This window comes from Limulus polyphemus, unplaced genomic scaffold (assembly GCF_000517525.1).
Source record: "Limulus polyphemus unplaced genomic scaffold, Limulus_polyphemus-2.1.2 Scaffold18, whole genome shotgun sequence".
Classification (NCBI taxonomy): domain Eukaryota; kingdom Metazoa; phylum Arthropoda; class Merostomata; order Xiphosura; family Limulidae; genus Limulus; species Limulus polyphemus.
Window position 1 is genome coordinate 1,385,214 of NW_013665628.1, and position 16,230 is coordinate 1,401,443.

A 16,230-nucleotide genomic window follows, 5' to 3' on the forward strand; every position below is an offset into this window, starting at 1 on the left:
CTAAACAAAACCAAAAAAAAAAAGAAGTGTTAAAAAATGTGTGTCAAACAAAACAATCCTAAGTTTTAAACAGATGTATTAGTGTAAAAGCTATAAAATGCTAATATAATGAATAACACAGTTCAGAGTCATTCTCATAATTTCTGTGAGGCACTCACACTTTTCATGCAAAAGCAGTATTAAGTTTTTACCATATACATAATCATATTTGCCATTTTAAAATCTGCTGTCAGGTATTATTGTATACTGAACCTGTTTTTTTGCCATATAAATGCAAACCTGACATTAAAATGTCAACTAATATTATGTATTTAACTGTCAATTTTAACATTTCAAAGATCATCAAAAGTGTTAGATTACGTATTTTTCTAAGTAAAAAAAAGTATATGTAATAAGAGAAAAATTTGATTATCTGATCTAAAAGAATTTTCTTTATTTCTATGGTGTTATGTCAAACATCTGTTTGTTATACACACTATTTTTGCTTCTTTATTTCTGTCTTTGAAATGCTATGAAGAAACTTATAAAGTTAATATAATGTTTAAAGTACTTTACCAGTGGCTCATTATAGATAGAACAAGTGTAGTTTTCAGAATAAAGTAGAAAGTCATAAAGATCAGCCAAACTTGATCTTTGATGGTCAAATAAAGTGATCATCAAGGATACTAGTTTTATAACATATCGTGCCATTAATTATTCAAAGGTTCCTATAAAATATAACTAACCTGAAGTGTTAAGTATATCAAATAAGACTAGATTACAATTATAAAATACCAATGAACACACTTGTAAAACCAGGAGATTACTATTACTCTACTATGCTATACAGGTTGCATAAAACCATCTTACTTTGTTTGCCAAAATAAATCATTGCCAAAAAAAAAAACTTATCAAATGTTAAGATGGCAAGTACCAACTGAAAAAGCAGACTTAGAATGCTAAGTATACATGGTTTTAATTAATTAAATTTCTTTCCTGTAAAAGTCTTTTAATATGCAAAGGAAAATCTTTACATATGCAACAAAACTTCAACTCCCTGAAACCATTTCAAACTTCAGATCAAAGGATTGAAAAATCAATAAAAATTTTGTGACTAATAGAAAATTTCTCTTGTTTTGAAAATCTAAGTTTCATCTGTCCAACAAAAATGTTTTTCAGCTTTACACATGCATGTTGACAAGCTAGCAACTTTTTCACAATACTATTTGGACATACCCTAACAATGCAGGTTCCAACAACATGAGCATTTCTCAGCTTTATACATACACATTTCCAATCCAGCAAAACTTTTTGACAATAGCATTTGGACATACCTTAATCAGGTTTCAACAACATTAGCATTTCTCAGCTTTATACATACACATTTCCAATCCAGCAAAACTTTTTGACAATAGCATTTGGACATACCTTAATCAGGTTTCAACAACATTAGCATTTCTCAACTTTATATGGGCAAGCTAACTATCTTGTTTTTTCTCTATGCAGGTGTGATTACATACCATAAAATCAGCTGTTTTATGCTAAAAGAGCTTTTTCAGCAGTTGGCAAAATGTCCTTATACTTCCATGCCTTTAATGCCACAAAAAAATGAGCCATATGACCAAAATAATGAACTTCAAACATTATGTACACTACACAAAAACTTTATGATAAATTGGTCTACAGTTTTTATTTTCTATTTGAAAATAAAGATCCACTGTTAAAATAAGTATAAAAAATTATCTTAGGTTGATTTAGAAAAAAACAACTAAAACTTATAACAAATAAGATAAAGTTGCCTCATGCATATACTGAGATCTAAAAATAAACCATGCACTTTTTTTAAATAAAGCTACAAGTATGAGGTCTGGACCTAAATACCTCTTCTAAAAGAAAGCCCTATTAACATTTCTAGTTAATCTTCAGTAACATCAAAATAAAAAACTCATTCATCATGTAAACAGAATGTAAAAGCAAATAAACAATAATTAAAGAAAGAGTAATAGCAACAGTTCTTTAAAGAGCTGTATTACGACAGATGTAGATGCATACAGAAAAAAAAAGAGTAAAAGAAATACACTAAGTAGCCGACTAGGATTAGCAACTTTGTACAAAACCTAAAGTTTTGAAACAAAAATCTTCTCTGACACAAATTTTACAAATAAAATCAAAATACTGAATTAAAAAAAACTTGTTAATCTTGCTGCACCAAAGCATACAAATTTCATAATTTCTTTACATATAATGACATGTTGATAGCTGCATTAAAAAAAGAACATTAAAAATTTGTATATTCTACAAAAACTGTGTCAAATGTAATCAAACACATAATGAAAGCTACCAGATTACCAGTGTTCTAATAATATATGACAAATACTGTACAATACACATAGGTATGGAACAAATACTAAATGGGTTTTAACATAAACAATGAATACTAACTTTTGTCTTGGTTACTCACAATGATCATCACAAAGCTTCTCTTAATATCGACTAACTTAAGGACAGATCTGATAATCTGATTATTGTATATATATATTCATGATCAACATCTTTATACCTCATTCTCTGGATATCAGGTCATCAACTTAAATACTCTGTTTATGTTTTATCTTCAATAATAAACAACAATAACCAAAATGGTTCTACTTAGTTAAAAGTTACTAGTGAGTTGAAAAAATTGACCAATACAAATTGACAATATTGAATTGTTAAACAACAAAAAAAATACATTTTCTTCAGTATCTATAAAGAAGTGTGCCAGTATTTTTAGCATAATGTGAAAACAAATGTTGACAGTCATTAAGAGTCATAGAACATGGATAAAAAGTAAACTGTGTAAAAATATAAAATAAAAAAAAACTAGTTCTTTTTACAGAACAGTTAGAAGTTATGTTACTCTTTCCATATACTATAATTTGTTGAAAATACAGTTTCTTGTCTGGTATAGTGATGAGGTATCAGTGTCTTAAAAATAAGTCTTCAATTCAAAAAAGAAATCCTTCTGTTACAGCATAGTTAGAAAATCGAAACCTGGTTTTTAAACTATTTGGAACAATAGACAAAATCCTGACAAGTTAGCCATAAAAGGCAAATGTCTATCTCTATCAGTCCAGTATAAGAGAAAAAAAATCAGAGATGTAGCCAGACACAAAGCTAGCTGCCACTTAAAAAAGGTGACATTTCACCCTCTGCCAAAATTCTCAAAGTAAAGACATTCTCCACTTTCATTCTTCACATTCACATTTCTATATTGTAGAAATTTATAAAGATTTTCTCTTCTTTAATGGTTACATGAAGGCAAAGGCTTGAATCAGTTCATGGTTTTGCTTTGGCTGCACAGGTTAGAAACATTGTCAGAATCAAAATGTTTTCTGAAGCAGGACAACAGTGTATTTTTTTTGTAGCCACGGCTTTTTTTCTTGATACGCTTTCTTTTTTAAAAGTTTGCATATTTCACTGAAGTAATGCATCATAACATGAACGCTTCTCATGGAGAGCAAAGTTGTACAGTAGATTACTTTGTTCTACCTAATACTTTTTCCTGCAAACAGGTTAGTAGGTTTACATGCTGATTTAGTAATAACATCTATTTTCTCAAATTCTGATTACACAAAAATATCGGACTTCCATTGATTTCAAGCCTTCTTTCATTTATATTGCCAAATTTAAAGTATTAATTAATGAAGGCTGGTTCTTGAAGAAAAAGATATATATATATATGTATATTTATATATGTTACACTGTCTTTCATATAAAAGTTAATAATAATAATATCATTTGTGGTCTAAGTACACTATTTCACTTTGGTCAATCTCATTATTTTGCAATTAACCACAGTCATCTTTTGTGTTGTTTCTATAGATGGCAGCACGATAACTGTATCTATCAGGCAGAGGGCGCTTTCCTGAAGGCTTTGCCCCAGAAGGAGCAGAGGGAACAAACTGAGCACAATCTCCTCTCTCATGGGGCTCTTCCACTTCACCAATAGATGTCTCAACAAGAGATGGTTCAAGTTCTGGAAATTGAGCCATCTTTGATCGTAGCAAAAAGGCATATGTCCTGTATCTTTTAAGCTGCAAAAAAATAACAATATTTATTCACAGAATATGTAATGACAAAGATATTTTTGGTAGTCTTTGGATCAAGATTATTCAACTAAATAAATTTTCCAAAATCAATGCCTTTTATAGACAGCTGGAAAGTAACAGTCATAATTCCAAAATTCTCATTAAAAACAACTCAACATTTTAAACCATGAACATAATAGAATGTATGCCCAGAATCTAAAAACAGCAATGATAAAAGCAGTAGGTTAAGACTACAAAAAATCAAGCAACAAAATGAATAAAATCACCAACCATACAAATCAAAATCTTCTATGTATAAAATGTCAAAATTTTGAAATCATTTATATATAAAGTATGAATTACAATTTAAAATATAGTGCATAACAATTTGAACAAGAAAAACTGATATACAGTATATATTAAAATCATGTGTTTCATAGGTATCTACAATACTTAAAATAAGAAAATAAATGTTAAAGAATTAATGAGCTTAGAAATGTGTGTCTATCATAATAATAATAATGATATTGATGATATATAGGTATGAAAGTGGGTTCTTCTGGAAAATAACAAAGAAATCCAACTAAAATTTACAAGAGAGATCTTGGCGGAGGCAGCGAATAACACATTTTACACGACCGATGATACAATATTATTACAAAAATTGGCTTCAGCATATACCTATGAAACTATAGCATGGAGAAACATTAAAACCCATAATTTTTTTATAATAAAATTGTCACACCTATTTAATGGTACATAAAATCATGTTGAATTGCAGATGGCATATTATCAGGCTAGCAATGTCCCTTGGAGCTTCCATTAATCAAGTGATTTATGTAAGGAAATGTTTGCTGGCTTCCACTTCTCATGTGTGGAACTTGTTACTTTATGAGGAGAGATGGGTAGTTAAGTGAATATCATAAAAATAGGTATGCTTGGGTGAACTATGTAGATAGGACAACACAACCTGCTTCAGTAATTGTAATGGCCCATTGAACCATTACTATAAAAACATCCGGTGACCCACCACCATATTGATTGGTCAACTTCACATGCTGGGTCAAGTATTCTAGGATTGGAATGTTTATCAATACATTACTATGTCAACACTGTCAAGCCATATCTGTCAAACAGGGGAACAAATTTATCACCCCTATCTTCTCACTAAATCTATAAAAATTTTAACTTTGACAATTTTAATGAACACAAAAGAAGATTCCCACCAAATATAGAAAACTTTTGTGTCTGGATTTCATAAGTTACATTTCTTTCCCCCCACAAGAGATTTCTTTTCAGAATTAAATTTTATAGATATTAATTAGTTCTTCTTAAACTTTATTTTTCTTTCAGATGATATGTATTAGTCAGAAAAGTCTTTGGAGATTCACTGAGTAGTAGAGTATACAATAACTCTGTTACACTTGCATGTAGCATATGTTTTTTTATAAAAGGTTCAAACTAATTAAGTAAAAGAAACTGTATTTAATACGCACAATTCTTTTAAGGCCTAACAGAAAGAAAAAAAGGTAAAATTTGTATTTAATTTGTTCCTTTACCTACACAAAGGATTTGTTTTGTGTTTTTTGTTGAGAGCTATCTGCACTAGTCATCCCTAATTTTGAAGTGATAGGCTAGAGGTAAAACAGCTATTCAATACCACCCACTGCCAATTCTTGAGCTATTCTTTACCAACAAATAATGAGATTGATCATTGTAACATCCTTAGTCTGAAAGAACGAGCATGTTTGGCAATGTGTTTTTAACCCCACGACCTGTAGGTTGCAAGTTAAGCACTCTAACCACCAGCTATATAAAGTGTTTCCTCAATCTGGGAAGGTAATTACTGAGTGGTAATTTGTCTGCACAAATTGATAACAGGCTTAAATGGTAATGAAAAAAGGTACTCTAATAAAAAAAAAAAACATACTGTGCAACTGCAGTTCTTACCTCAAATTGTAAGTAAGCTTCTTTCTCAACAAAATCATGAATGATGCGGGATTTTGCTCCTTTTTCTGGAATGTGAGCTAAATGCTCTTCAAGTTCTCTCTCCAACCATACAATACGGTTTTCTTGGTCCTGAAGCTGTTCTCTCTGTATGATAAAACACTACTACTATACTAGACATTCTCCGGATTAGCACATGTACAAGCTGAACTTCTATCTTCACCAAAAAGATTTGTACTATCCACAGAAACTTTTCACATACAGATTCATATTTATAGACAAAAACTACTAGCTCTTAATTTTCTTAGTATTTCAGACAAAATACTAAAACAAATAAATTAAAAGATTTTAATGACTTTAATACAATACTTTCAAAGTAACTGACTTTGAATTATTACCAATTAGTTTTGGCTTTAGAGCTACTTCAGATGAACACAAGTATTGCTAAAATACAGAATAATTTCAATTCTATTGTTCACTTGTTGAAGGACAATTTAACTAAGAACTCTTGCCCTTCTAATTTGAAGTAACTTATTAAATGTTACTTATCATTCCACTCAATATGGTAACATAACCAGTAGACTAACATAGCAGAAACTTAACACTAACTGATTCATGTAGAAAATAATTAAATAAAGACCTGAAATCTTACACTAAGGTCAAACTCATAAATATTCAGCCCTTGAGAGTGGTCCTAAGACATAATTTGTGTTAAAGCAAAATCAAACTGTTTTCTATGTAATTTTTTAATATTTATCTTCTGCTTTCTGTCTAGGTGAATCAAAATAAATTTTATGTTAAACACTAGAATATGTACTCACTGACTGGATGGGGGAAAATTATCAAAAAAATGCAATAGTTTACTTTCTGTAACAATCTAAATGAAATTATGTCTAGATTTAAGACTTACAAGATTTGATTTGGTATGGCTGACTGGCATTAAGGGACGTTGGAATTTATTTTGAGAGCCCACTGGAGTTGGAAGAGGTGCTGCTGAAAGGCTGGCAGCTACTAAGTTGATAGTATCAATCCAACTTTGAAGTTCTTTTGAATCACTAGAGAAATTTTTTAAAAGGTTTTATAGTAATGTTATCTAAACAATTTCAAATAAGTTTTAATATGGAAAGTATTAACTTGCTTTGGACAACAAATCCATATAATGTTGTTAATGTTAAAGAATGTCAACAAATGAAACTCACTTTGTATTTAGGCAAAGGAAAAAAAAAGTATGAAGTATCTTTTGTTTGATTCACCCAAAGCTTTATGTAGACAACGTTCTTTCCCATGAACCTTACAAAACTGTGAAGGACTACAATTCCAAACATTACAGTTCTCTAATGATCATACCATCATTGCTTTGGTTTCCAACATGAAATAATATGTTTTATATTAGAACTTACAGAACAATCAAATATCTGTACACACAGACAGTGAGCACAAGCACTAAGGATCCTAAAATAATTCTGATGTAATTATACTTTCTTAAATCAAGGAAAAAAAACTCTAAAATACTAAACAAATACAGTTTATATAAAATTATTAAAGCTCATATACATTTTCATAAACATCAAGTGCCAATAAAAAGAAAGAAGATTTAATATAATAATAGTAATTTCAGTAAACTTAAAATCTGTTTGATAATCATACCTTGTTTGGAAAAGGTATTCAGCTTGGTCGGCCGTCTGAAGTCGGAAGACATGTTGCTTCTTGGAATAATCTGTGGCCTTCGTAGCCAAACAGTGGTGTATCCGTATAGCATTATGAAGGCTGTCATACATTTGATTCCTCTTAAAACCATGCTCATCCTAATGTAGCAAAAAATATTCTTCAATTTAAAACTTGGAAAATTGTAACCATAGCCTTTCAAAAACCTTGAATAAAAAAAAACTGCTTTTGCAGTAAAATACAGTGAAACATTCTAATATTTTTTTGTCATTTTTCGTAAAAATTATTACAGCATATATGCTTATACAAAACTGTTTCACAAACTTCCCATAAATAGTCTACTTTTATTACAAATCAATCTTTGAAAGAATGATCATTTATTCAATATATCTGCTTTTGCTGAAAAACTTTTATTCTCATAAATTTCTCAATACTATTTTTCATTGAATTAACATTAATAAAAGATCACACTTTTTTCCTGAATAATTTTCTAATATTTCTACAAATACTGGAATTTTTTCTTTATTCAACAGAAACATTTAAACATAACATAAAATGAATATCTATTTCATTAAACACTTTCCATTCAGAGGGTATTTGTAAATATTCTGCACCTTTCTTTAATAAAAAAAATTATTATAATCACATTGCCACATTATAACCATTTTATTTATCATTTTACTAGATCTTTTGTTTTTGATGATATTAATATCTAAGTGATGGCAATACCAGTTTACATCAACACTTCTGAATGTGCTTTTGAAGCTTAGATGATAAGTCACTGACAAAATAAAATATCACAAATGCATGTGCCAGAAACAATGTTGAGGTAACATCATTATTCCCCTCACTTACAGAAGGGTTAACTATTTATAACCGTACATTTATTTACAACAAAAGGCAGTGTAAATAACAGTTGAATTTTCCAGGTTACAATAAAATATTTTTACTATGAGTTGTTGTTTAACGGAAACGTTTTCATGTATTTTAACCAAACCTGTTTAACCATCAAATTGTTGACTTTTTTTTTACCATTCAACACTAGTAGGGGTCCAAATATTGCATCATATTGACTAAACTTATGTTTTTTACTGTTAAAGCACTCGGAGTAAAGAACTGACCAAAAAATTGGGCAAAATCACTCAGTTTCTAAATACACAGGAGAGCCAAACAAATTCTGACTAACTGCAATATTGATGGTATTTTGTTTAAATTGTTTTGTGTACTGATTAACATTATTAAGCACCCAAGTAACAAACAGTCAAGAACTCACAAGCAATTTGATACAAAGTCTAAAAAATGTGTTTAAAAAAAAGATTATGGTGCTCAATTTCAGGGTTAATAAACAAGGATTTTACTCAATAGAATCCCAAAGTTTAATAAATTGCTTGGAAAAAAAAAGAGCTATAAACCACATAGAATAATAGCTCCCAAAAACTTTGAAATGTATATAATATAAAATCAAACTTATAAATATTACTTTAATCACACCAAGCACTTAAAGCTTAACCTTAATTAACAATACTCATAAACATGGATAATTCAAAAACATCTTTAAAACAAACATGTGTTAAAAGTATAAAACATAACCTTTTTCAGGCATGTGTGAGTTAAATATTTATTTAGCAGTTGGGTATATTATATCCCTGTCAACCTGTAAGTCACATAAAAAATAATACAATATTATTAAGAAAAAATTCAGCATTACAAACAGAGCATCAAAAAATAATTTTAATTATCCGAAAAAAAAACATGTTTAAATTTGATGTCAGGTCAGAAATGTACTACTACCATTAACAAATTATAGTTCCAGAATGATGTGGCACTAGAAATTCAATTGTCATGAATCCTCCTCTAGATCAATTAGCTTAAAAAGATTTTTTTCAGAGGTGTAAACCAGTTAGATTCACAAATTGAAACATAGTTTGGTGCTAAAAGTTAAACTTCATAAAAGTACAAATGAAACAGAATAACTTAACTGGAGTTTGCTGACTTAACTGATGTGTAGTACTATTATATTTTGTATTTGCTTTGTTTAATCAAAAACATTAAGAGATCATCCTCTTTTTAAGTGATTTTAGAGTAAAAATATTTCTATGTTTTGGTGTGTGGGATCCATCCCAGTATCTACTGCATCCTACCAGTGCAAAGTTGTGAGTTACAGTTTGGGAAACATTGAATCTCTTTAATTTATTAAACTTATAAGTTTTTAATAATTAAAGTTTATTTAATTTAGACTTAAATGAGTTATTTTCAAAAATTACATGAGCACTTAAATTTCAGACTGTTGATATAAATTATCTATAATTAGAGAACACATAGGATATCCACAAATTATCTTAAATAGAAACAAGTGTCAAGTACAGCTTCATCAAAAAAAAAGTTTCTTTGTAAAATATTTAATTCAAGCAATGTTAAAATAGTTAAAAATCTAGTGAGTAGAAGTTCCAACTACCAATTTATAGTTTAAAAACCATGTTTTAGCTTCAGTGATTTTAAGTTGTTCTATTTTAAAGTGCAACCAAAACTATTAAATCCAACATTTCTTAATATGTCATAACTTTCAGAAATATGATATATTACTCTAACTAATACATTAGAAGACTCTACAACCTTAATTCTTTTTGTAGTTGTAGGTTTTAATTGTGTAAGTACCTAAACTAAGAATAGGATACAGGAAATATTGCTTATTTACAAGTTGAATGAAAGTTTAACTATTGAAATGGAGTTTTAGACATAAATTTATTACACAGCACATTTTGTATTAAACAACAAGTAGTTAACTTTTAAAAACAAATGTCTTAATTGGTTTATTTCAAAACAATTTTACTGTCTGATGCATGTCCACTAAGAGTGAAATAAACCAAAAACTTTCAAACCTTGTGTAAATTACAAAAAAAAATAAGAGTTCAATCAACTTTTATTATTGACCACAAGCAGGCATAATGCAAAAAACAATATTTTAATAATTAATTAATATATGTGATATCATCTTACCTTGTGTAAATAAAGGACCATGTCTCTTAGAGTAACATAAAACATTTTCCAGCCTCTCTTCCCAAGTGGAGCTTTCAGTAGAAAATACCAAAAAGTCAAGCAGATTTAAGCATTTATTATCTTTATTAAATTGCTAATTAAATCACTGGCTTACCATTATTGGTTTTCTGTTTAAGAGAAAGTTTAGGCACAGAAGACCATACTTGCTTGGAGGCTTCTGTGGACTTCAAATGCCTTAGACGTTTTTAGGTGACATTTTGAGCTGATAAAGATGTGTGCTAGCAGCTTGAAACAACTCCCTAAAATTTATAAGGCAGATGCAGTCCACACAAGTCTCCAAGTATTATTGGTTTTGTCAGTAAAAAGTTGTATCACCTTTATCAATACAAGAGTTATCTAAAAAAAGGAAAAATACTCTTATGCTCTACAAACAAAAAATATTATAACTTAAAAGAACTGTATAATTTTTTTCAGCATCAAACAAGAAGATGTATCGTGCTGAAAAAGTACTGTGTCTTTATCAGCATGAAACACTTCCCAGTTTGATAGCTGCAAGCACACAGCAAAAATAAAACCTTTCAAAAGAATATTAAAATCAAATAAATTATATACTTCTCTTTCCACCAGGATCCACACAACACTTCCTCATGACATAGCCTTTCTTGTACTCTGTGGCACAACTTGGATTGGGGACCTAAAAAATATGTTTAATGTAAAATTAAGTGCTAAATAAATGCATGTAAACTGTTTACATTCAAGATACTAATTCCTAGAATAATTTGCTCAATAAACAAGAGATACAACAAATAACTAACAGATTTTAAACATGTAATTTAGTGTATACACACACACACACACACAATCAACCATGTCTTCAAACCTGGTTTAGAGGAAATTACAAATAATACTTTCCTCATGTTTTTTATAAACAAGATAAAAAACAACTTAAAAATAAAGAGTAAAATGAAGTTATTATAATACTCTTGTAGGACTAGAATTTAAATCAGTGTTATGCACAAAGTCTTCAACAGCAAAGTAAAAAATATTAACTTACTGAAAAAGTAAAGTGAAAAACATAAGGGATTTTTTTAATTTACTTTCACTGTTTTTACTGTTTGTTTGACGCAGATAGCCTTGTTGCTTTGCACCATAAAACACCAAACAACAACTTATGCTAGATGATTTTTTGCATACATTCTGTTTTTATTTTCATGTTGTTTCAGCAGTGTTTGGTAGGATGACATATATATATATATATATAAAATCTGGTGTAATTACTGTTTATTTATAAACTGCTTGTTTACTGGAAAGTCAGATAAGAAAGTACAAACCCTCTGGTAATTTATAATTAAAAACCTAGATAAACTTTAAGAGTATAAAGGGCTTTCTTTAGTTTTTATTTTAATCTTTTTTTATCACAGGATTTTCCTCGGAGTTCATAAAATATTGCAAGTAGTAACCAATAAAATTCCCCACCAACCAACTGGTGTTGAATCAATTAAACTCATGCATTATCAGTCATGGTAATACTTGGAATCTTGTTGATTCTTAATATACCAATTGTTTGCTGTGGCTCGGTAGTTGCTCTCAGGATCCCCTCTACGGTTTCTGTGTTCACTGCCAAGTTATATGCTATTTCTCTTGCCCTGGATCATGTAGAAGGTATGCAGTACAGTAATTGTACTATTTACACTGATTCTCTTTAGCTCTCTACTGGCCCTGGAATCTCTTAACATTAGTTCTCACCCTGTTCTCGTCGATATTCAACACGGATCGGCCCACTTTTCTCTATCTTCTGTTTCCATCCAGTTTTTATGCATCCCTGGCCAAGTCAGTATTCACGGGAACGAGCTATCTGACACCGCAGCTAAGTCCGTCTGCTCTGGTGCCATCACGACCATGCCTGTCCCATACATGGACTACGGTCCTGTCTTTAAGGCACAGCTTTGCACCAGTTGGCAGTCGACTTGGGGTGAGCAATGTCATAACAAGCTTTTCCAGATCAAGCCTACTGTTGGTCTTTGGCTGTCTTGCTTCCGTAAGGATCGGAAGGAGGAAGTAGTTCTGGCAAGGCTATGCATTGGTCACAATTTTTTAACCCATCGTTTTCTTTTATCAGGTATTGACCCACCGATGTGTAGCCATTGTGACACTCAAGTCACAATAACCCACATTTTACTATCCTGTCGTCGTTACGATCGTGAGCGGTGACATTATTTTAAACACATATTATCTAAGAGTTTACCTCTGACGTTACCCTTACCAATGACACTGTCCAATTAGATTGTATTTTTAATTTTTATGCACTATAGGTCTTTTTAATTGTATATAAATCTTTTATCGACATATATTGGTTTTAACTCACTGTACCATGGCAGAACCTACAGAGTCACCTGATTTCGAACCATCCGTGTAAATGGGAAGAGAGGAATGGTTCGTAAGATGTTCAGCAAAAAGAAGACGGTACTTCCAATCGGGAGTATCCGCCTTCCCCAGATGACTCAAGGAAAGGTCACAGGATGGGATGGTAATAAGCCATGGTGGAATGAGCTGATCATTGGGGACAGCAATGTCATCCAATGCCAGACCCAATTCAGCCAGTAATGCCCAGATACGAGGGCCAAATGGAGGAATAGCAGACCGTCTGTTCTGAAAGAGCATTGCCCACCGAGGAAGAAAAACACAATCCCAGGTGGGATGCCGTGATAAGGATCGAAGCTTAGTAGCATATTGTAGAGAAAGTTGCAAACGACAGAGGTGAAGAGAAGGTTCGTGGGACTCAGTGTACAAACTCTGGACTGGAGAAGTGCGAAAATCACCGGGGCAGAGCCGAAGCCCCAGATGGTGAATGGGGTCCAGCATCTTCAGGGCCGATGTCCTGGCGGAAACATAGACCAAAGACCCATAGTCCAGTTTGGATCAAATCAAAGCACGATAGATCCTGAGCATAGAACTTCGATACACTCCCCAAGAGCTGGAAGAGAGGACACGGAGGATGTTCAGAGCCCTTGCACACTTGCCACGCAGCTGCTTGATGTGTGGAATGAAGCTAAGCTTACGGTAAAAGATAAGCCCCAAAAACTTTGCCTCAGGGACCACAGGAATGACTATATCGCCGAGACGGAGCTCAGGATCGGGGTGGAGACCCCGTTGGTGGCAAAAATGCATGTAAACGGTTTTAGAAAAGGAAAATTTAAAACCATTTGCAGTGGTCCATGTCAACAACCGATTGAGGGCAGTCTGAAGCTGCTACTCTCATGTTCGACGACTGGTATGAGATGTGGAAGTCGTCGACATAGAGCCCATTTGCAACAGTCGGAGGAAGATTTGTAGTGATGGCATTAATTTTATCACTAAAAAGTGTGACACTCAAGACACAGCCCTGAGGGACTCCAAGTTCCTGTGGGAAGGAACGAGAAAGAGTGGAACCCACATTTCCATCTTGCTCTCCAATGGCCAGGAAGTTGCTGATGTCCAGAGCATTGCTGATGCTCTTGGCCAAAGCTTTTCTCGTGCATCTAGCACTTCTGTTTCTTCCCCTGCCTTTCTTCTTTCTTTTCGGGCCGATCGTCTCTATGATTATAATCGCCCCTTTACAGTGGTGGAACTCAAACTTGCTCTTCATCTATCTGGCAGTACATCTGTCGGACCTGATGATATTCATTATGAGATGTTGTGGCATCTCTCTCCTGCCTCTCTTGTTATTCTTCTGGTTATTTTTAACCAGATCTGGCAGGAGCATATTTTTCCAGATGCTTGGTGCCAAGCTATTGTCCTCCCTTTCTCCAAACCTGGGAAGGATCCCAAAATTCCTTCTAATTATCGTCCCATAGCTTTGACTAGTTGTCTTTGTAAGGTTCTAAAGAGGATGGTTAATGCTTGTCTTGTTTGGTTCCTGGAATCAAACATGCTCCTCGCACCCACCCAATGTGGGTTCCCTCGACAGCGATCCACCATGGACCATCTGATTCGACTTGAAACGTTGATCATGGAAGCCTTTCTCAAGAGAGAACACCTTGTTTCTGTGTTCTTCAATCTTGAGAAGGCTTATGACACTACGTGGAGGTATGGAATTTTGCAGGACCTTAACTCCTATGGTTTGCGTGGCCATTTACCCATTTTTATGTGCAATTTTTTGCAGAACAGGCGATTCCAAGTCCAGGGGATGGGAAGCATACCTCCCAGTGACTCTCCAAATCTTGTCCCATACAGTTTTGGAACTGGTGGTAGAAGAGATGCTAGTAGTGAACTTAATCCAAGACTCTTTTTGGCTTTGACGTCGAACCTGCCGAGCATGAGCACGGGCCTGCTGATAAACAATGTGGTTAGAAAGAGTGGGATACTGTCGAAAGGTATTCCAAGCCAGTTTTTGAGCCTTCTGTGCCTCCTGGCAGGCAGGACTCCACCATGGACGAGGATACCGTGGAAAACGTGTCGAGGTCTTAGGAATAGAATAAACAGCCGCCTGGTCAATACAGTCAGTCACTGCCACCACACAATCGTCTATTGATGGTAGACAGACGAAGGTAGGATCAAGTTCAGAGAGAGAGAGGTGAAAGATGGCCAGTCAGCCTGGTCCAGCTTCCACCATGGCACTCGGGTCGGGTGGCATCGACCATGGCCACCCTCTCTCAGTATGATGGGAAAGTGATCACTGCCCCGACGATCACTGTCGACCATCCAAGAAAAGCAAGTTAAAAGTGCAGGGGAGCAAATCGAGAGATCAATGGCAGTAAAAGACTGACTAGGTGCATGAAAATAAGTATATGTTCCAGATATTGAAGATAGAAAGGTTGTGATCCGAGAGCATGTGCTCTATGAAACGACCCCTCCCATCAATATCAGCACCACCCCAGAAGGGATTGTGTCCATTTAAGTCTCCCAAAAGTAAAATGGGAGGTGGCAACTGGTCAACGAGAGCATCAAGGTCCGATTGATCATAAGACTCTCCAGGAGACAGGTAGAGAGAACAAACAGTGATGGCACAACCCAAGGAAACACGTATGGCTACAGCCTCCAAGTGTGTATCAAGTGACACGGATAAGGAGCGCACATGCTGGTCGACCAACAGTGCCACCCCTCCGTGTACCCGCCCATAACACAACCTGTCATTCTGGTACAAGGCAGGTTTCAGAAATGTTTCCTGTAAGGAGAGACACGCGGGATGATAGGAGTCAATCAAGGCCTTAATGTCATCGAGATTCGAACGGAAACTTCGACAGTTCCACTGTATCAAAGTGGCAATTTTTAAGGATCCATGGATCCTGCCCTTGAATGAGCGGGCAGAGTGAGAATCCAATGGCTGAGGACGTGATCGAATAATCGTCCTGCATTTAGGGGCCAAAGAAGGACCCGCACGGACACCAGAGGCTGGTGCCTGGGGAGGTATACTCAGGCAGTCACTGGAAGGAACAGTGGGGGCAGAGATTGGAGTAAATGTAGATTGACCAATTCTGTTATCCATGGAGGGCAGAAGACCCCGAACATGGCGTGAAAAAGACTCAGATGGAGGCACGGAAAGGTTCGTCTGCACTCCCACTGTAGCAGTGGAGCGTAGTGCAGAGGCATATGT

At 33.7% G+C, this 16,230-nt stretch overlaps 1 protein-coding gene across 1 annotated transcript in view; it reads right to left on the reverse strand.

Annotated features, from left to right (window-relative positions):
• The window catches only part of LOC106457683 (PH and SEC7 domain-containing protein 3-like), a 25,770-nt gene that overhangs the window by 3,144 nt on the left and 6,396 nt on the right, over positions 1–16,230 (reverse strand). Inside the window, exons 3-8 of the mRNA XM_013917126.2 lie at positions 11,271–11,352; positions 10,659–10,729; positions 7,644–7,801; positions 6,907–7,051; positions 6,000–6,143; positions 1–4,055 (exon numbers count right to left, since the gene is read on the reverse strand). The exon at positions 1–4,055 is cut by the window's left edge and continues 3,144 nt beyond it. Of these exons, the coding sequence (XP_013772580.1) occupies positions 3,810–4,055; positions 6,000–6,143; positions 6,907–7,051; positions 7,644–7,801; positions 10,659–10,729; positions 11,271–11,352 (846 nt within the window). The 3' untranslated portion in view covers positions 1–3,809. The remainder of the gene's footprint in view (positions 4,056–5,999; positions 6,144–6,906; positions 7,052–7,643; positions 7,802–10,658; positions 10,730–11,270; positions 11,353–16,230) is intronic.